Source organism: Oncorhynchus masou, chromosome 1, assembly GCF_036934945.1.
Source record: "Oncorhynchus masou masou isolate Uvic2021 chromosome 1, UVic_Omas_1.1, whole genome shotgun sequence".
Classification (NCBI taxonomy): Eukaryota; Metazoa; Chordata; class Actinopteri; order Salmoniformes; family Salmonidae; genus Oncorhynchus; species Oncorhynchus masou.
This window is the reverse complement of record NC_088212.1, coordinates 12,615,238-12,635,973: the sequence shown is the minus strand read 5'-3', so window position 1 is coordinate 12,635,973 and position 20,736 is coordinate 12,615,238. Positions and strand designations below refer to the sequence as shown.

At 44.4% G+C, this 20,736-nt stretch overlaps 1 protein-coding gene across 4 annotated transcripts in view; it reads left to right on the top strand.

Moving 5' to 3' along the window:
- Nucleotides 1–20,378, top strand: part of LOC135516920 (semaphorin-6A-like) — a 112,587-nt gene extending 92,209 nt beyond the window's left edge. For all 4 annotated transcript variants that reach the window (XM_064941110.1, XM_064941185.1, XM_064941054.1 and 1 more), the window contains one exon: nucleotides 16,776–20,378. In XM_064941110.1, coding sequence (XP_064797182.1) covers nucleotides 16,776–17,893 — 1,118 coding nt within the window. In that variant the 3' untranslated portion in view covers nucleotides 17,894–20,378. The remainder of the gene's footprint in view (nucleotides 1–16,775) is intronic.
- Nucleotides 20,379–20,736: the final 358 nt, after the last annotated feature.

Sequence of the window (20,736 nt, the reverse complement as noted above, 5' to 3'; positions counted from 1 at the left end):
GCAGTAGCTAAGTCTAATAATAGCTAGCTGGTGTGTACTGCCTTCATAGGCCTGCAGTAGCTAAGTCTAATAATAGCCAGCTGGTGTGTACTGCCTTCATAGGCCTGCAGTAGCTAAGTCTAATAATAGCCAGCTGGTGTGTACTGCCTTCATAGGCCTGCAGTAGATAAGTCTAATAATAGCCAGCTGGTGTGTACTGCCTTCATAGGCCTGCAGTAGCTAAGTCTAATAATAGCCAGCTGGTGTGTACTGCCTTCATAGGCCTGCAGTAGATAAGTCTAATAATAGCCAGCTGGTGTGTACTGCCTTCATAGGCCTGCAGTAGCTAAGTCTAATAATAGCCAGCTGGTGTGTACTGCCTTCATAGGCCTGCAGTAGCTAAGTCTAATAATAGCTAGCTGGTGTGTACTGCCTTCATAGGCCTGCAGTAGATAAGTCTAATAATAGCCAGCTGGTGTGTACTGCCTTCATAGGCCTGCAGTAGATAAGTCTAATAATAGCTAGCAGGTGTGTACTGCCGTCATAGGCCTGCAGTAGCTAAGTCTAATAATAGCTAGCTGGTGTGTACTGCCGTCACCTGCCTAAGTCTAATAATAGCTAGCTGGTGTGTACTGCCTTCATAGGCCTGCAGTAGCTAAGTCTAATAATAGCCAGCTGGTGTGTACTGCCTTCATAGGCCTGCAGTAGATAAGTCTAATAATAGCTAGCTGGTGTGTACTGCCTTCAGGCCTGCAGTAGCTAAGTCTAATAATAGCTGGTGTGTAAGTCTAAAGTCTAATAATAGCCAGCTGGTGTGTACTGCCTTCATAGGCCTGCAGTAGCTAAGTCTAATAATAGCTAGCTGGTGTGTACTGCCTTCATAGGCCTGCAGTAGCTAAGTCTAATAATAGCCAGCTGGTGTGTACTGCCTTCATAGGCCTGCAGTAGCTAAGTCTAATAATAGCCAGCTGGTGTGTACTGCCTTCATAGGCCTGCAGTAGCTAAGTCTAATAATAGCCAGCTGGTGTGTACTGCCTTCATAGGCCTGCAGTAGCTAAGTCTAATAATAGTCTATAGGCCTGCAGTAGCTAAGCCAGCTGGTGTGTACTGCCTTCATAGGCCTGCAGTAGCTAAGTCTAATAATAGCCAGCTGGTGTGTACTGCCTTCATAGGCCTGCAGTAGCTAAGTCTAATAATAGCCAGCTGGTGTGTACTGCCTTCATAGGCCTGCAGTAGCTAAGTCTAATAATAGCCAGCTGGTGTGTACTGCCTTCATAGGCCTGCAGTAGCTAAGTCTAATAATAGCCAGCTGGTGTGTACTGCCTTCATAGGCCTGCAGTAGCTAAGTCTAATAATAGCCAGCTGGTGTGTACTGCCTTCATAGGCCTGCAGTAGCTAAGTCTAATAATAGCCAGCTGGTGTGTACTGCCTTCATAGGCCTGCAGTAGCTAAGTCTAATAATAGCTAGCTGGTGTGTACTGCCTTCATAGGCCTGCAGTAGCTAAGTCTAATAATAGCCAGCTGGTGTGTACTGCCTTCATAGGCCTGCAGTAGCTAAGTCTAATAATAGCCAGCTGGTGTGTACTGCCTTCATAGGCCTGCAGTAGCTAAGTCTAATAATAGCCAGCTCTGCCTTCATAGGCCTGCAAGCTAAGTCTAATAATAGCCAGCTGGTGTGTACTGCCTTCATAGGCCTGCAGTAGCTAAGTCTAATAATAGCCAGCTGGTGTGTACTGCCTTCATAGGCCTGCAGCTAAGTCTAATAATAGCTAGCTGGTGTGTACTGCCTTCATAGGCCTGCAGTAGCTAAGTCTAATAATAGCCAGCTGGTGTGTACTGCCTTCATAGGCCTGCAGTAGCTAAGTCTAATAATAGCCAGCTGGTGTGTACTGCCTTCATAGGCCTGCAGTAGCTAAGTCTAATAATAGCCAGCTGGTGTGTACTGCCTTCATAGGCCTGCAGTAGCTAAGTCTAATAATAGCCAGCTGGTGTGTACTGCCTTCATAGGCCTGCAGTAGCTAAGTCTAATAATAGCCAGCTGGTGTGTACTGCCTTCATAGGCCTGCAGTAGCTAAGTCTAATAATAGCCAGCTGGTGTGTACTGCCTTCATAGGCCTGCATAATAATAATAGCCAGCTGGTGTGTACTGCCTTCATAGGCCTGCAGTAGCTAAGTCTAATAATAGCCAGCTGGTGTGTACTGCCTTCATAGGCCTGCAGTAGCTAAGTCTAATAATAGCCAGCTGGTGTGTACTGCCTTCATAGGCCTGCAGTAGCTAAGTCTAATAATAGCCAGCTGGTGTGTACTGCCTTCATAGGCCTGCAGTAGCTAAGTCTAATAATAGCCAGCTGGTGTGTACTGCCTTCATAGGCCTGCAGTAGCTAAGTCTAATAATAGCCAGCTGGTGTGTACTGCCTTCATAGGCCTGCAGTAGCTAAGTCTAATAATAGCCAGCTGGTGTGTACTGCCTTCATAGGCCTGCAGTAGCTAAGTCTAATAATAGCCAGCTGGTGTGTACTGCCTTCATAGGCCTGCAGTAGCTAAGTCTAATAATAGCTAGCTGGTGTGTACTGCCTTCATAGGCCTGCAGTAGCTAAGTCTAATAATAGCCAGCTGGTGTGTACTGCCTTCATAGGCCTGCAGTAGCTAAGTCTAATAATAGCCAGCTGGTGTGTACTGCCTTCATAGGCCTGCAGTAGCTAAGTCTAATAATAGCCAGCTGGTGTGTACTGCCTTCATAGGCCTGCAGTAGCTAAGTCTAATAATAGCCAGCTGGTGTGTACTGCCTTCATAGGCCTGCAGTAGCTAAGTCTAATAATAGCCAGCTGGTGTGTACTGCCTTCATAGGCCTGCAGTAGCTAAGTCTAATAATAGCCAGCTGGTGTGTACTGCCTTCATAGGCCTGCAGTAGCTAAGTCTAATAATAGCCAGCTGGTGTGTACTGCCTTCATAGGCCTGCAGTAGCTAAGTCTAATAATAGCCAGCTGGTGTGTACTGCCTTCATAGGCCTGCAGTAGCTAAGTCTAATAATAGCCAGCTGGTGTGTACTGCCTTCATAGGCCTGCAGTAGCTAAGTCTAATAATAGCCAGCTGGTGTGTACTGCCTTCATAGGCCTGCAGTAGCTAAGTCTAATAATAGCCAGCTGGTGTGTACTGCCTTCATAGGCCTGCAGTAGCTAAGTCTAATAATAGCCAGCTGGTGTGTACTGCCTTCATAGGCCTGCAGTATCTAAGTCTAATAATAGCCAGCTGGTGTGTACTGCCTTCATAGGCCTGCAGTATCTAAGTCTAATAATAGCCAGCTGGTGTGTACTGCCTTCATAGGCCTATTTATTTTACGACAGGCCTAATTTTAACCTTAAAATACACTGAACAAAAATATAAACGTAACATGTAAAGTGTTGGTCCTATGTTTCATAAGATGAAATCAAATATCTCAGAAATGTTCCATATACACAAAAAGCATATTTATCTCAAATGTTGTGCACAAATTTGTTTACATCCCTTTTAGTGAACATTTCTCCTTTGCCAAGATAATCCTGAAAGGTGTGGCATATGAAGAAGATGATTAAACAGCATGATCAATACACATATGCACCTTGTGCTCCGAACAATAAAAGGCCACTCTAAAATGTGCAGTTTTGTCAGACAACATAATGCCACAGATGTCTCAAGTTTTGAGGGAGCATGTAAGTGGCGTGCTGACTGCAGGAATGCCCACCAGAGTTGATGCCAGAGAAATGAATGTTCATCTCTACCATAAGCCTCCTCCAACATAATTTTAGAGAATTTGGCAGTATGTCCAACCGGCCTCACAAGCTGTTCTTGTCTATTAATGTTCTGTATTATGTCATGTTTCATGTTTTGTGTGGACCCCAGGAAGAATAGCTGCTGCTTTTGAAACAGCTAATTGGGATCCTAATAAAATACCAAATACCAATCGCAGACCACGTGTATGGCGTTGTGTGGGCGAGTGGTTTGCTGATGTCAACGCTGTGAACAGAGTGGCCCATGATGGCGGTGGCTTATGGTATGGGCAGACATAAGCTACGAACACAAATGCATTTTTTTCGATGGCAATTTGAATGCACAAAAATACCATGATGAGATCCTGAGGGCCATTTTTGAAAGGTCTGTGACCGATTAGGGCCTAATGAATTGATTTCAATTGACTGATTTCCTCATATGAACTGTAACTCAGTAAAATCTTTGAAATTGTTGCATGTTGTGTTTATATTTTTGTTCAATATAAATATGGAGCACAACATTAAAAACAAAACTTAATTTAGCCAACAAAAATATCTCAACAAAATGAAACAAAACACTTTTTTGGATGATTAAATTGGCCTTACAATAATAATAATAATAATTTACAATAATAATAATAATAATTTAAAATAATAATAATAATGACTAAACAATTGATAATAAATACATAAATAAATCAAAGGTAGAAAATTGCATCAAACCTCAAAGCGAGTTGCACACAGTCCATTAGACTGCACCAATTTTCTTCTCATCTTTGGTCACTACAATATTACAACTTGTCCCCGAGGACATTCCCCTTGTTGGCTCCTAATCACTATAGTCTTTCTCCTCTAACTTTCATTTTACTTTAATGAAAAAGGACTCCAACTTCACAATCAACAGTAGCCGAGGCCAAGGCTCCAGTTTCAGCCGGATATTAGCTATACGTTTTATTGAGTTGCAATTGGCTGACCCAGATAACAAGCTCAAACAGATCTCATTACACAAACACTAAATTAACAGAGGACAGGTCCAATCGGGTCCAGTCGGTAGATACATTTTAATTGCACATACCCGAGACCCGTGGCAATTATATCAGACCCGTCCCAGATCCGAGACTAAAGTCCAAATTTAGGACCACGATCCGCTCGTGTCCCGGGTCGGATCTCTGAATTTTGTGTCTGTTGAAACCCTGAAGACCTCTACTTTATCCCTCTTTTACCTGTGCAGGTGCACTTCTCTTCTCATTCCTAGCTCCAGGTGCCGAATGTACTGTGAAAACACAACAGGAGAGCCAATCTAATACATCAAGGCTGTAGGTCCTGACAGCCTCTATCTCTTAGCATAACCACAGACATCAAACCTCCCTCTTAGCCAAATCAATATGAATACTGTACATAGAGTACAGGGAAATCTGAATTAATCATCACCAGAAGATGTTTTGAAATAAATTAAGCTTTAAATATCGAAGACTTATAACTTCCCAAATTCTTAGCCCCCAGATTCATCCCTGCTAGCAATTAAAATTACATGACATTCCAACTTCCTCTTTGCAACTCACTCATTTTGGGATCCTTATCTGTTAATGAATATGACAGTATCAATATGTATTAGGGCAACACATTGGAATAATTAGAATGGTGAAACAGTGGATATCTAGTAACTCCCCATCTACCAGATGAGAGCACCACTGTTGCTTGGTGACCAGTTCTGGCTTTCACAGTACATTTGAGCACCGTTGTGTCTGGGCTCATCTATCTGTGTGATATCCCACCTCTCCCCCACGACACTCCCTCCCTCCCTGCACACCACCGTCTGTTACCATTGTGAACAGTCTCCCTTCCACAGGACCTTTCATCTGTCCAGATGGAATGTTCCAAGGCTGTACCTTATTGTAGTGCAAATGAATTACTAACCATATTTATGGAGCATCCTACCCCCTACCAACTGGAGTTCTACCTATCTATCTGTCCCCTGCCCTGTCTGAGGGAATGAATCCTGTGCTCCCCTTCTCTCCCTCCTCCACCCCGCCGACCTGTGGCCATCTCTGTGTGTCTCTTCAATTTATGGGTTCATTACAAAAGCTATCCAGATGGAGGGAGGGAAGGAAGGAAGGAAGGAAAGGGAGGCTTTCTCTCCCGTTGCTCTGTGGTCTATGTCGTCTGTTCCACGTAGAGTCACTTTTCTAATGCCTGAACGGTATGTCCACAACTAACTCTCACTTTACTCCCTGGCTCAGGTTTGAATGGCATCTGTGTTTATGAAAATAAATCATCTGGTTGTGTACCATGAAGGGTAGATGTGTATAGGACATGGGAACATATTTTGTTATGCTGGAAACGATTCTCAGTGTGTTTCTTCTAATGGTTCACTATTAATGAAATGGACGTAAATCAACAAACGTGTCTGTTTTACCTGGACAGTTTTGCTTTTTTAATATTGCATGTTTACATGTGTATTCTATATGTATATTTCATTTCATCATTGTTTTAGACATAGGCTTTTTTAAATTCAATTTACAATATTATTCACATGGTGGTGATTTGCACCCTGGTTGTCATAGCAAACACTCTACCTTCTGGTTGTCATAGCAACCACTCTACCTTCTGGTTGTCATAGCAAACACTACCTTCTGGTTGTTTGGGGCGGCAGGTAGCCTAGTGGTTAGAGTGTTGGACTAGTAAGCTCAAGGTTGTTGTTCTGCCTCTGAAAAAGCAGTTAACCCACTGTTCCTAGGCCGTCATTGAAAATAAGAATTTGTTCTTAGCTGACTTGCCTAGTTAAATAAAGGTTAAAAAATACAAATAAAAACCTTCTGGTTGTCATAGCAAACACTCTACCTTCTGGTTGTCAAAGCAAACACTCTACCTTCTGGTTGTCATAGCAAACACTCTACCTTCTGGTTGTCAAAGCAAACACTCTACCTTCTGGTTGTCATAGCAAACACTATACCTTCTGGTTGTCATAGAAAACACTACCTTCAGTGCTGGTATTTTACACCAGACAGTTTGCCAGTTGCACCTAGAGGGTTATTTTCAGCTTCAGTTCCCTGGCACCTGTGTGGCATGATAGAAGCACAACCTCAGAGTGGAGACAATTACTGTGCCAATATGCCATTTAAGTTTGAACACACCACTATCAGGCTGGAAAGTCTGTAGGGGAGTCTGAATAAAGGGAATAACAGAAATGAGGACAACGATCTGATTACTCAGGAAGCCTCTGATTACATACCCTGTAATGTTAAGGTGAACCGAGAGAGACGATGATATGTCATCTCCTATTGATTCTAAGTATGTTTAATCTATTTAGACTGTTTAGTAATAATGTTTGCAGAGGTCAGAAAAATAATCAGACCTGTTATTTTTACTATTGTGTACTTCCGCCATTTATATCGAGCTTCAAGCAACAGGCTTCCTTCCTCCCCATTAGCTTGCATTGTGTGGCCCTGCTAGGTTCTTTTACCTCTGCCTCAGAGAACACATACAGTGCAGCACGTCTGCATTTCACAGGATCCACATGGGTCTTTCCTCTTTGTGTCTTTCAGATGTGTTCTTACATTTTAAACCCAAGGTGCTCTATTTCATCCATTCACCGCAAAATGCGTAGCAATTAAAATAAGTGATTTTAATTCCCACAGTTTGATCTGAGTAGATCTCCACATGCTTAGCTTGAGCACAGGGTTCTCCATCTTAAATAGGTGGGGCTTTAAGCAATAATTGTAAATAATAAAAAATACAAATAGAGTCCTAAAAGGTTCTTATGTACCCATGACTCAAACAGAGTACAACAAACTGAGTGGACAAATCATTAAGAACACCTTCCTATCATTGAGTTGCACCCCTTCATGTCCTCAGAACAGCCTCAATTTGTCAAGGCATGGACTACAAGGTGTCCAAAGCGTTCCACAGGGATCCTGGCCCATCCCTAAGCAGTTTCCTTCCTGTCCTGCATCTCAGTTCAGAAGGACGACTGCATCGTTGATGTGTCTGGGTGGTTTAATACATCATCCACAGCATCATTATTAACTTGACCATGCTTGAAGACATATTCAATGTCTGATTTGTTATTGTTACCCATCTACCAATCACTGCCCTTCTTTATGAGGCTTTTGAAAAGCTCCCTGGTCTTTGTAGTTGAATCTGTGCTTGAAATTCAATACTTGACTGAGGGACCTTACATATCCACATATGTCCCTCAGTCAAGTATTGAATGTAAGTATTGACTGTATGGGGGACAGAGGAAGGGGTAGTCAATAAGAAATCATGTCAACCCCTATTATTTCACACAGCGTGAGTCCATGTAACTTATTATGTGATTTGTTAAGCCAAATGTTGGTCCTGAACTAATTTAGGCTTTCCTAAACAAAGGGGGTGATATTATGCAACAACTATATTATAGTTATTACATTTGTCAAAACATTTTCACGTTTACATTATGTAGTATTTTGTCTAGATCAATGACAAACAATCACAGTTAAATCTATTTCAATGCTATTTTGTAATGCAAATCCAAGGTGGGTAAATGCTTCTGATACCCACTGTAGCTATAGCTACATTTAATGATGGTCTGCCTCTTCCTCTCAGTTGAAAAGACGACCATGACCACAACCATGATCTTTGAACACAGAGATTGCTTTTCTCTGAGGCACATAGTTTCCTCTGAGTGATGGTCTACCTCGCCCTCCAAGTTGAAAAGACGACCACAATCTTTGAACACAAAAATGGGGTTCTCTCCAAGGCACGGTAGATGTAACCTCAAGGCATTTCCATTCATCCTCCCTTCCAGTCAGCTGGGTCCATATTGTGTTTTGTGTTAGCACCATTTAGGGCTTTATTCAAACTGTATCGTGGAAATTCGGCGCAAAAAGCCCAATTGAAATTTAAGGCAATGTTCCCACGTTGGCAGAGGCGGCATTAACTGTGAACGCTGCAGTTGTCAACTCAATTCAAAATTACATTTCTGTCGCAAAATCTGTAACACTTTCGACAATACAGACTGAATAGAGCCCTTAGTCTTTCAGCATGTGGTAGGGACACATCACTGAACGCATTTCAATGTGATTGAGATTTTATCCTTTTCAGACAATGCCTGTGTATGCTATAGCCCCACTCAGAGGTTATCACCCCACTCAGAGGCTAAAGCCCCAGTCAGAGGTTATAGCCCCAGTCAGAGGTTATAGCCCTAGTCAGAGGTTATAGCCCTAGTCAGAGGTTATAGGTAGTCAGAGGTTATAGCCTCAGTCAGAGGTTATAGCCCTAGTCAGAGGTTATAGCCCTAGTCAGAGGTTATAGCCTCAGTCAGAGGTTATAGCTCCACTCAGAGGTTATAGCCCCAGTCAGAGGTTATAGCCTCATTCAGAGGTTATAGCCCCAGTCAGACATTATAGCCCTAGTCAGCGGTTATAGCCCCAGTCAGAGGTTATAGCCCCAGTCAGAGGTTATAGCCCTAGTCAGAGGTTATAGCCCTAGTCAGAGGTTATAGCCCCACTCAGAGGTCATCACCCCACTCAGAGGCTAAAGCCCCAGTCAGAGGTTATAGCCCCAGTCAGAGGTTATAGCCCCAGTCAGAGGTTATAGCCCCAGTCAGAGGTTATAGCCCCGGTCAGAGGTTATAGCCCTGGTCAGAGGTTATAGCCCTGGTCAGAGGTTATAGCCCTAGTCAGAGGTTATAGCCTGGTCAGAGGTTATAGCCCTAGTCAGAGGTTATAGCCTCACTTAGAGGTTATAGCCCCACTCAGAGGTTATAGCCCTAGTCAGAGGTTATAGCCCTAGTCAGAGGTTATAGCCTCAGTCAGAGGTTATAGCTCCACTCAGAGGTTATAGCCCCAGTCAGAGGTTATAGCCTCATTCAGAGGTTATAGCCCCAGTCAGACATTATAGCCCTAGTCAGCGGTTATAGCCCCAGTCAGAGGTTAGAGCTCCACTCAGAGGTTATAGCCCCAGTCAGAGGTTATAGCTCCACTAAGAGGTTATAGCCCCAGTCAGAGGTTATAGCTTCATTCAGAGGTTATAGCCCCAGTCAGACATTATAGCCCTAGTCAGAGGTTATAGCTCCACTCAGAGGTTATAGCCCTAGTCAGAGGTTATAGCCCCAGTCAGAGGTTATAGCCCCAGTCAGAGGTTATAGCCCCAGTCAGAGGTTATAGTCCTAGAAAAACTCACTGTGATGTAAATGGGGCTTTAAAGTCTTCCCAAACCAAGCAGGCAGTATAAGCAACAACTAGGATCCACTAACCTCACGGATTAAAGACTGTCTGTGAGAATGTTCACACATCTCTGTCACTCTTGATGACAGTGTTTCTCATTTACAAGGAAGTGCTGGGTTCTTTTGACACGAAGGAAGAATATCTGAAATCTGGATTAAATATCGGTGTGACAAGGCTTTTGGAGGTATGAAATTCAAATGAGATTGTTGGCTATTAAATGTATTCTGGTGGCCTTTCACTCTGCAGTCTGAGAAGAGTCAAAACTGGAAGATATAAATCACTGTTTATTACCTCACACAAGATAACATCGTCACGAGGCAAACAAATAATTAAAATTGCTTTCTTTAAATGTTAAGCCTCAACACGCTGTCCTAGATACTCTGGGATTCTCAATGTCAACCAAGACCATCCAAGTATTAAAAAGTTGAACATCAGTTTACTTGATGAAAGAACCCTTCAAATGAGGGAAGCCACCTTGATTTAAAAGCCTGCTGTCTTTGGATTTGCCTGAGGCCTGTTGTCCTTTTGTTGCACCCTCTTTGAAGTTCATTTGAGAAACAATTGACTTCATACATGAAAGGTCTGTGGAGCCCCCCCCCCCAGTTGCTAGAGGCAGGGGAGCTATGTTTGAGGGAGACCCAGTCACTGTTGGTTCAGAGAGGCATTAAACTTCCTCTTACCCTGGGAGAAGACAGTCGGCCAGCTCCATAGCTCTCTTTTCTCCACAGTGGACGCTTAGCTCTGACATGCTCAACCCCTCTGACTTGTTGTTCTCAACTCAAATCCACCTGCCAGTAATAAAACAAGCGAGACAGAGACTGATATATTTATGTTCTAGAAGGTTTGAAATGGAAGGGACCAGTACTGCCAGAAAACAACTCGCGTACGGCACACATTTCTTTCGACAAAATATTTTAGAGCTGCTAACCTCAAGTGCTGTTTGGTTATACATTCAAACCTTTTTTATTTATGTATAAAGTCAAACGTTTCAGTCCAACACTTTTTAAATAAAACCTATAGCTGGATGTAATTTCAGTCACAAGACAATAACTGACAGAAAACACAGGAGTAAATTACAGTGTGCCGTGCTGGCATAGAAGGGAAGGTTGAAAGCTTACAAATGGCAGCTGAGGCGTGTGAAACAAGAAGAACGTGGAAGAAATGAAAGACTCTCTGATGTTACCAACTTCAGATGAGAAACAGATGTTTCACATGGAGGCAGGTCATTTAGTCATCAGAGGCCTCCGCATAACACACGTCATCAGTTAATACCACACACTAGATAAAACTTGTTACTCCTCACAGAAATCATTCAGTAAGACAACTCCACTGATAAGCACTTCATTTGGGCGGAATGAGGAAAAATGCTGTTTCTTTTATATTCCAGTTTTAGGACGAACGAAGCAGGATTGTAGATGTTCGCTTTACAGACACTCAACAGGCTCGCCTTTTCATTCCACGAAAGATCAGTGTCTATCTGTGTTATGGGAACCGTGATTCTCCATCCAGCACCACAGTGACGTGGCCAAGCTGGAAACATAAACTGGGACTGTAAATCCTGAATGGCACCCTATTACCTACAGAGTGCCCCAAGGGCCATAGATAAATGTAGCACACTAAATAGGGAATAGGGTGGCATTTGGGATACAGGTATTACATTATTCAGATCTTTATAGTACTCCTAATGACATATGACATACTGTGTACAGTATGTATAGTATACTGTAGTACGGCACACCCGATGGAAACCAACTGCCTAATCCTCCCCTTTAAAGTAGCTCATCACCACCTCTGCATAGGTCTGATGGAAACCAACTGCCTAATCCTCCCCTTTAAAGTAGCTCATCACCACCTCTGCATAGGTCTGATGGAAACCAACTGCCTAATCCTCCCCTTTAAAGTAGCTCATCACCACCTCTGCATAGGTCCGATGGAAACCAACTGCCTAATCCTCCCCTTTAAAGTAGCTCATCACCACCTCTGCATAGGTCTGATGGAAACCAACTGCCTAATCCTCCCCTTTAAAGTAGCTCATCACCACCTCTGCATAGGTCTGATGGAAACCAACTGCCTAATCCTCCCCTTTAAAGTAGCTCATCACCACCTCTGCATAGGTCTGATGGAAACCAACTGCCTAATCCTCCCCTTTAAAGTAGCTCATCACCACCTCTGCATAGGTCTGATGGAAACCAACTGCCTAATCCTCCCCTTTAAAGTAGCTCATCACCACCTCTGCATAGGTCTGATGGAAACCAACTGCCTAATCCTCCCCTTTAAAGTAGCTCATCACCACCTCTGCATAGGTCTGATGGAAACCAACTGCCTAATCCTCCCCTTTAAAGTAGCTCATCACCACCTCTGCATAGGTCTGATGGAAACCAACTGCCTAATCCTCCCCTTTAAAGTAGCTCATCACCACCTCTGCATAGGTCTGATGGAAACCAACTGCCTAATCCTCCCCTTTAAAGTAGCTCATCACCACCTCTGCATAGGTCTGATGGAAACCAACTGCCTAATCCTCCCCTTTAAAGTAGCTCATCACCACCTCTGCATAGGTCTGATGGAAACCAACTGCCTAATCCTCCCCTTTAAAGTAGCTCATCACCACCTCTGCATAGGTCTGATGGAAACCAACTGCCTGATCCTCCCCTTTAAAGTAGCTCATCACCACCTCTGCATAGGTCTGATGGAAACCAACTGCCTAATCCTCCCCTTTAAAGTAGCTCATCACCACCTCTGCATAGGTCTGATGGAAACCAACTGCCTAATCCTCCCCTTTAAAGTAGCTCATCACCACCTCTGCATAGGTCTGATGGAAACCAACTGCCTAATCCTCCCCTTTAAAGTAGCTCATCACCACCTCTGCATAGGTCTGATGGAAACCAACTGCCTGATCCTCCCCTTTAAAGTAGCTCATCACCACCTCTGCATAGGTCTGATGGAAACCAACTGCCTGATCCTCCCCTTTAAAGTAGCTCATCACCACCTCTGCATAGGTCTGATGGAAACCAACTGCCTAATCCTCCCCTTTAAAGTAGCTCATCACCGCCTCTGCATAGGTCTGATGGAAACCAACTGCCTAATCCTCCCCTTTAAAGTAGCTCATCACCGCCTCTGCATAGGTCTGATGGAAACCAACTGCCTAATCCTCCCCTTTAAAGTAGCTCATCACCACCTCTGCATAGGTCTGATGGAAACCAACTGCCTAATCCTCCCCTTTAAAGTAGCTCATCACCACCTCTGCATAGGTCCGATGGAAACCAACTGCCTAATCCTCCCCTTTAAAGTAGCTCATCACCACCTCTGCATAGGTCTGATGGAAACCAACTGCCTAATCCTCCCCTTTAAAGTAGCTCATCACCACCTCTGCATAGGTCTGATGGAAACCAACTGCCTAATCCTCCCCTTTAAAGTAGCTCATCACCACCTCTGCATAGGTCCGATGGAAACCAACTGCCTAATCCTCCCCTTTAAAGTAGCTCATCACCACCTCTGCATAGGTCTGATGGAAACCAACTGCCTAATCCTCCCCTTTAAAGTAGCTCATCACCACCTCTGCATAGGTCTGATGGAAACCAACTGCCTAATCCTCCCCTTTAAAGTAGCTCATCACCACCTCTGCATAGGTCTGATGGAAACCAACTGCCTAATCCTCCCCTTTAAAGTAGCTCATCACCACCTCTGCATAGGTCTGATGGAAACCAACTGCCTAATCCTCCCCTTTAAAGTAGCTCATCACCACCTCTGCATAGGTCTGATGCCTAAACCATCACTGCCTAATCCTCCCCTTTAAAGTAGCTCATCACCACCTCTGCATAGGTCTGATGGAAACCAACTGCCTAATCCTCCCCTTTAAAGTAGCTCATCACCACCTCTGCATAGGTCTGATGGAAACCAACTGCCTAATCCTCCCCTTTAAAGTAGCTCATCACCACCTCTGCATAGGTCTGATGGAAACCAACTGCCTAATCCTCCCCTTTAAAGTAGCTCATCACCACCTCTGCATAGGTCTGATGGAAACCAACTGCCTAATCCTCCCCTTTAAAGTAGCTCATCACCACCTCTGCATAGGTCTGATGGAAACCAACTGCCTAATCCTCCCCTTTAAAGTAGCTCATCACCACCTCTGCATAGGTCTGATGGAAACCAACTGCCTGATCCTCCCCTTTAAAGTAGCTCATCACCACCTCTGCATAGGTCTGATGGAAACCAACTGCCTAATCCTCCCCTTTAAAGTAGCTCATCACCACCTCTGCATAGGTCTGATGGAAACCAACTGCCTAATCCTCCCCTTTAAAGTAGCTCATCACCACCTCTGCATAGGTCTGATGGAAACCAACTGCCTAATCCTCCCCTTTAAAGTAGCTCATCACCACCTCTGCATAGGTCTGATGGAAACCAACTGCCTGATCCTCCCCTTTAAAGTAGCTCATCACCACCTCTGCATAGGTCTGATGGAAACCAACTGCCTGATCCTCCCCTTTAAAGTAGCTCATCACCACCTCTGCATAGGTCTGATGGAAACCAACTGCCTAATCCTCCCCTTTAAAGTAGCTCATCACCGCCTCTGCATAGGTCTGATGGAAACCAACTGCCTAATCCTCCCCTTTAAAGTAGCTCATCACCGCCTCTGCATAGGTCTGATGGAAACCAACTGCCTAATCCTCCCCTTTAAAGTAGCTCATCACCACCTCTGCATAGGTCTGATGGAAACCAACTGCCTAATCCTCCCCTTTAAAGTAGCTCATCACCGCCTCTGCATAGGTCTGATGGAAACCAACTGCCTAATCCTCCCCTTTAAAGTAGCTCATCACCACCTCTGCATAGGTCTGATGGAAACCAACTGCCTAATCCTCCCCTTTAAAGTAGCTCATCACCACCTCTGCATAGGTCTGATGGAAACCAACTGCCTAATCCTCCCCTTTAAAGTAGCTCATCACCGCCTCTGCATAGGTCTGATGGAAACCAACTGCCTGAATCCTCCCCTTTAAAGTAGCTCATCACCACCTCTGCATAGGTCTGATGGAAACCAACTGCCTAATCCTCCCCTTTAAAGTAGCTCATCACCACCTCTGCATAGGTCTGATGGAAACCAACTGCCTAATCCTCCCCTTTAAAGTAGCTCATCACCACCTCTGCATAGGTCTGATGGAAACCAACTGCCTAATCCTCCCCTTTAAAGTAGCTCATCACCACCTCTGCATAGGTCTGATGGAAACCAACTGCCTAATCCTCCCCTTTAAAGTAGCTCATCACCACCTCTGCATAGGTCTGATGGAAACCAACTGCCTAATCCTCCCCTTTAAAGTAGCTCATCACCACCTCTGCATAGGTCTGATGGAAACCAACTGCCTAATCCTCCCCTTTAAAGTAGCTCATCACCACCTCTGCATAGGTCTGATGGAAACCAACTGCCTAATCCTCCCCTTTAAAGTAGCTCATCACCACCTCTGCATAGGTCTGATGGAAACCAACTGCCTAATCCTCCCCTTTAAAGTAGCTCATCACCACCTCTGCATAGGTCTGATGGAAACCAACTGCCTAATCCTCCCCTTTAAAGTAGCTCATCACCACCTCTGCATAGGTCTGATGGAAACCAACTGCCTAATCCTCCCCTTTAAAGTAGCTCATCACCACCTCTGCATAGGTCTGATGGAAACCAACTGCCTAATCCTCCCCTTTAAAATAGCTCATCACCGCCTCTGCATAGGTCTGATGGAAACCAACTGCCTAATCCTCCCCTTTAAAGTAGCTCATCACCACCTCTGCATAGGTCTGATGGAAACCAACTGCCTGATCCTCCCCTTTAAAGTAGCTCATCACCACCTCTGCATAGGTCTGATGGAAACCAACTGCCTGATCCTCCCCTTTAAAGTAGCTCATCACCACCTCTGCATAGGTCTGATGGAAACCAACTGCCTGATCCTCCCCTTTAAAGTAGCTCATCACCACCTCTGCATAGGTCTGATGGAAACCAACTGCCTAATCCTCCCCTTTAAAGTAGCTCATCACTGCATAGGTCTTGTGTGATACATGCATAATACATCTGTACTTGGTGAGGACTGTATTTTTCTATGTAACTCTAGTAACTCTGGATGGGCATTAGATAACACATTTATCAAGGAGCTGGAGGTTATCACTTCTGTCTGTGTTTATAGTGATGAGGACTCCTAATGCCGGAGCTGTGCCCATTTAATTAAAAACAACCTACTGTTGTTTCATTCCATCCAATATCTTCTCTCTCTCCCTTCCTTTGCCAAGATGCTCGTCATAATTTTTTGCTGCGCTTTTATTGAATCATCACTTTAGTTGCCCGGAAACCAAACGCCTGTCTTTTAGTTGCCCGGAAACCAACCGCCTGTCTTTCAGTTGCCCGGGAACCTTTTTTCTTCTTCTTTACAGCTGGCCCTGGAAAGTGGCCTATAAGAAATGTATGACACGACTCCTTTGATTTGGAGGTCTAATCAGAGATTTGTACTGTTATTCTCTGATATGAGATTGTATCGTAGCCATATGAAACAAGTCCCATTTGCATTGAGGAAAAAAAGCTTTCCTTTTGAGTGTTCATTTATCTAATATATCTTTTTCATTTCAACTGCCAAGGTTTAATCTTTGAATTCATTGTAGGAACCATGAGCTCATTTTTGCCAAGTGTAAGGCTGGATTTAAACTGATAACATGTCCTGACAGTAGGCTACAGTATTGCTGCAAATAGTACAAATTGGATATGACAAATGTTTCCTTATTATTTGTGCTTCATTCGTCAGTTAATTTTACCATTAGATTTTCAGCTAAGTCATCGATCACTCATATATTTGAAATAAATGAATCCTTGTCTTTGCAGGGGTTATTCGTGAGAGTTACCAGAAGGGGCGTGACCAACTGGTCCCTGTCACACTGCTGGCCATCGCTGTCATCTTGGCCTTCGCCATGGGCGCCATCTTATCTGGTATCCTCGTGTACTGTGTGTGTGACCACCGGCGGCGAGATGTTGAGCTGACCAGGCGTAAAGACAAGGACCACGTTCACGATAGAAGGGGATCCATGAACAGCGTGACCAAGCTGACGGGTCTGTTTGAGACCGGGGTCAAGGACGGTCACCCAGAGGCCATCCTCACCCCGCTCATGCACAACGGCCGCCTCACGAATGGCAAGATGCTGATCAAAGCCGACCAGCACCACCTGGACCTTGCCGGCATGCCCACTCCAGAGTCCACCCCGATGCAGCCTAGGCGCAAGCCCAGCTGGGGAAGCCGCGAGTGGGAGAGAAACCAGAACCTGATCAACGCCTGCACCAAGGACCTGCCGCCCATGGGCTCCCCAGTTATCTCCCCTGACCTGGCTCTGAGGGCCTCCCCGGGCCACATCCCCAGTGTGGTGGTGCTGCCTCAGCACCAGCACCAGAAGGCCTACCAGCATGAGTACGTGGAGCAGCCCCACCGCAGTGACCTCAGTCAGATGAGCCTGGATGACCAGGGGGCCACGCTGGAGTACAAGGCCCTGAAGAGCCCCTGCCACGGCCTTAACCTGGTGGAGAGCGATGGGCTGCCGCCTCGCGTGCCCCAGAGGGAGGCCTCCCTCACCATCCCCCCCGCCGTGCCGCAGATGGGCAAGCGGCTGGAGGTCCACTCCTCTGTCTATGGCCACGAGTTCAAGCGAGGCTACCCGATGAGCGCCCAGAAAGGATCTGCCCTCAAAAAGCACAACACCAACTCGTCCAACTCCTCCCACATGTCCAGAAACCCCAGTTTTAACCGTGTGGAGATGCCGCCCCCCGCCCCACAGAGGGTGGACTCCATGCACATGACTTCCCAGGGGATGTCCCTCTCCCGACAACCCAGCATAAGCTCTTACGGTTCGTTGCCCCGGACCGGGGTCAAACACCTCAAGCCCGACGTCCCGCCTAAACCCTCTTTAGTGTCCCTCTCGACGAACGTCAAGTCCAATGACTCCTGCACATAATCATCACGCTCAGAAAACAAAACAGGGAACACGATTGCATCTCCTTTAGTCTTTGGTCTATGTACAGCAAATGCAACACACTTTTAAAAGATCTTTCTTTTATATATATATGTAAATATTCTACAAATGGTTGTTGTTGTTGTTGTTGAGCTCAGGCTGTTGACTCCCAGTTCCTCAGAAACACAGAACACTTGCTACTGAGAAGAAAATGACTTTCATGAACATTTCATTGACGAGCAACATGTCACCGTTGTAGCATTCAATACGTGGTTGTGTTGGACATTTGAACACCATGACTTGACTGATGTTTTGTTTTCTTAATCGACTGCCAAAAGCAGACAGCGGGAGAAAAGTGGATCAATTGTATAGTGAGGACTGGAGGGTTCTCCCAGCAAGCACTTGGGCACAGTGAGCTCCGACTGGAGCGACAGCTTGAGTTTACGTGGAAAACTGTGAAACGCCTCTCAGTGTTACAGCAACTGGACACAGCAATCAAGTTCTGGTTAAAAAAGCCTTGGTCTGAGAATCTCCTGCACTGGTTACTGAATAACACACGACTGTTAATACTAATAGCTTGTTGTATTTATTTTTAATAAGTGCTTTTGAAAATACTGACTTTTTAGGCTCAGAGAGAAAATCTTTTAATATGAATTAATCAAGTGTGAAATTATTTTAAGTCATTCAACTGGAGCCAGTACCACTTTCTTGACACAAAAGGTCCACTAGGTCCTTTGGTTTTTGAAGCTTGAGTTGTATGTGACCTCTGTCTTAGGAGGAGATATTTATTGAACTGTGCTAGATGGAACCTACATGTTGGAGCAGAACCTCCCATGTTAAAGCAGTCAGAAAAAGACAAAACACACAACTCCTGGAACTCACTCCCCAAATCACTCCTACATGGGCATCTATCTACGTACGTTCGGCACTGTGGCTTTGCAGTCAGTAACCTCTCTCTCTCCCGGGTTGGCTGCTGGCTCAATGCGTGCCAACAAGCCTCATTCTTGCATGTAAAGTGCAAAGGGGGAAAAAAACATGGAAGTCCACACATGAAAAAGAGAAGTGTGTGGATGTTGGGCCCTCTGCCAGGTGTGGAGAGCGGCCATTTTGGCAGGTTCTGAAACGTCCCATTTTCTCTAGGCGCGTCATATGCAGGCCTCTGACTGGATTACATCTGTTGATAGCCTGCTTCTCTTCCACATGTACATTTGTGCCTTACACCCTGAGTAGTGACAATTTCTTTAGCTGTTAACTATGTTTCTTTGTGGTATTTTGATGATGTCATCTTTTCCCTGGTTTGATAAAGGCAAATATAGAATGTAGGTGTCCTTGTTGTAATTCTGGTCCCTAGAAATATACCGGGGGTGGAGACCCCCACATTCTTATTTGTGGTTCATTTCTGATTGTGCCAATGATGCGCTTAAAGCAACCCGTTTGTTGTGCTGCCAGTGTCAACGATGTTGTGTGTGTGTGATGGTTTTTTTCTTCTTCATACAATAAGTCCTGGTATTGTCTTTTATTTTGCTGTTTGATTGGAGTGAATCATGTTTGTTCTTGAGAGGGCCACTTTGGGTCTTGCTGGTGCACAGCAATAATCTAACACTAATGAACGAGAAACACAGCAACATACTATGCTGATATGACACCTGGTTCCTAGTGTACTCTAGACAGTGAAAAGCAGGCTGGTTCCTAGTGTACACTAGACAGTGAAAAGCAGGCTGGTTCCTAGTGTACTCTAGACAGTGAAAAGCAGGCTGGTTCCTGTGATAGAGAAGAGTTTCATAACTATTTGGAGATGTATTTAACCTTTTTTTAAAACACATGTTCCAGGAGGATTCAAGTCATTTAATTTGTACTAACTCCCTTTATCAAGGTGAATGAGAGTTTAACTGAACAATCTGATGTTTGACACTTATTTTTTTTATTTTGCTTGATATTCATTTTTATTGACCACGTCTCCCCAAATGAACCGAGCACTCTCTTGGTATATTATGTAGATAGGGGAGTTTCTTGATCTCGAGCAGATTTTGATTTACAATGGAGAAAAGCCAACTATTTATCATCCACAGCCAATGCAAGAAGAACGTGTAGAACATCCCCACGTCTGAGACATATATAGTATATGTACACAGATGCACGTAGGGTTCGATTGCAATGAGTGCATCAACATGAGACTAGGCTTAGTAAAGGGGAGGTCATTTGAACCCCGATAGTGCAGACTGCATCTCTGGCCACGGTATCCATGGTTACTGTGGACAGTGAGTCTCTGTGGTGTGTGCCTTTGTCTTCCACCCTTGCTCTATATATATATATATATACACACTGACAGATGCATCAGAGACACTCTCTCAACTCCTTTTGAACTGTAAGATATTGTGATGTCACACTGCTTCCTTCCTTAACATCTGATTCACAGCTTAATGTATGTTGTCGAGAAGATTTCTCTTTAATAAATGCAAAATGTAATAAAAAAAATACATTCATGTCATGAAGATGGTTGCGTTTCCTTGATTTAAGAGCAAAACATTCTTGAAATAAAGATGCTCGCTCTGATATTAGTACACCTGAACAGATAAAAATGATTTTAACTTATGGGCAAACGCTGCTAACATCCTCACTATGGTTCTATGGAAGATTAAGAGTTTTATGACTTTATATCATATTTAGGCTAAGAGTAGGCCTTTAAGAGGAAGCCTTTTAAAACAACATTTTCTGTTCCAAGATCTTTAGTGAATTGTTGGCGGTATTTCAACGTGAATAAACAACAGGCTGATAAGCATCAGTCTGGAACCGTTCTCTGGTTTACAGGTTGGAGTCGTTAATCATCGCCTTTATGATAGGTGTGG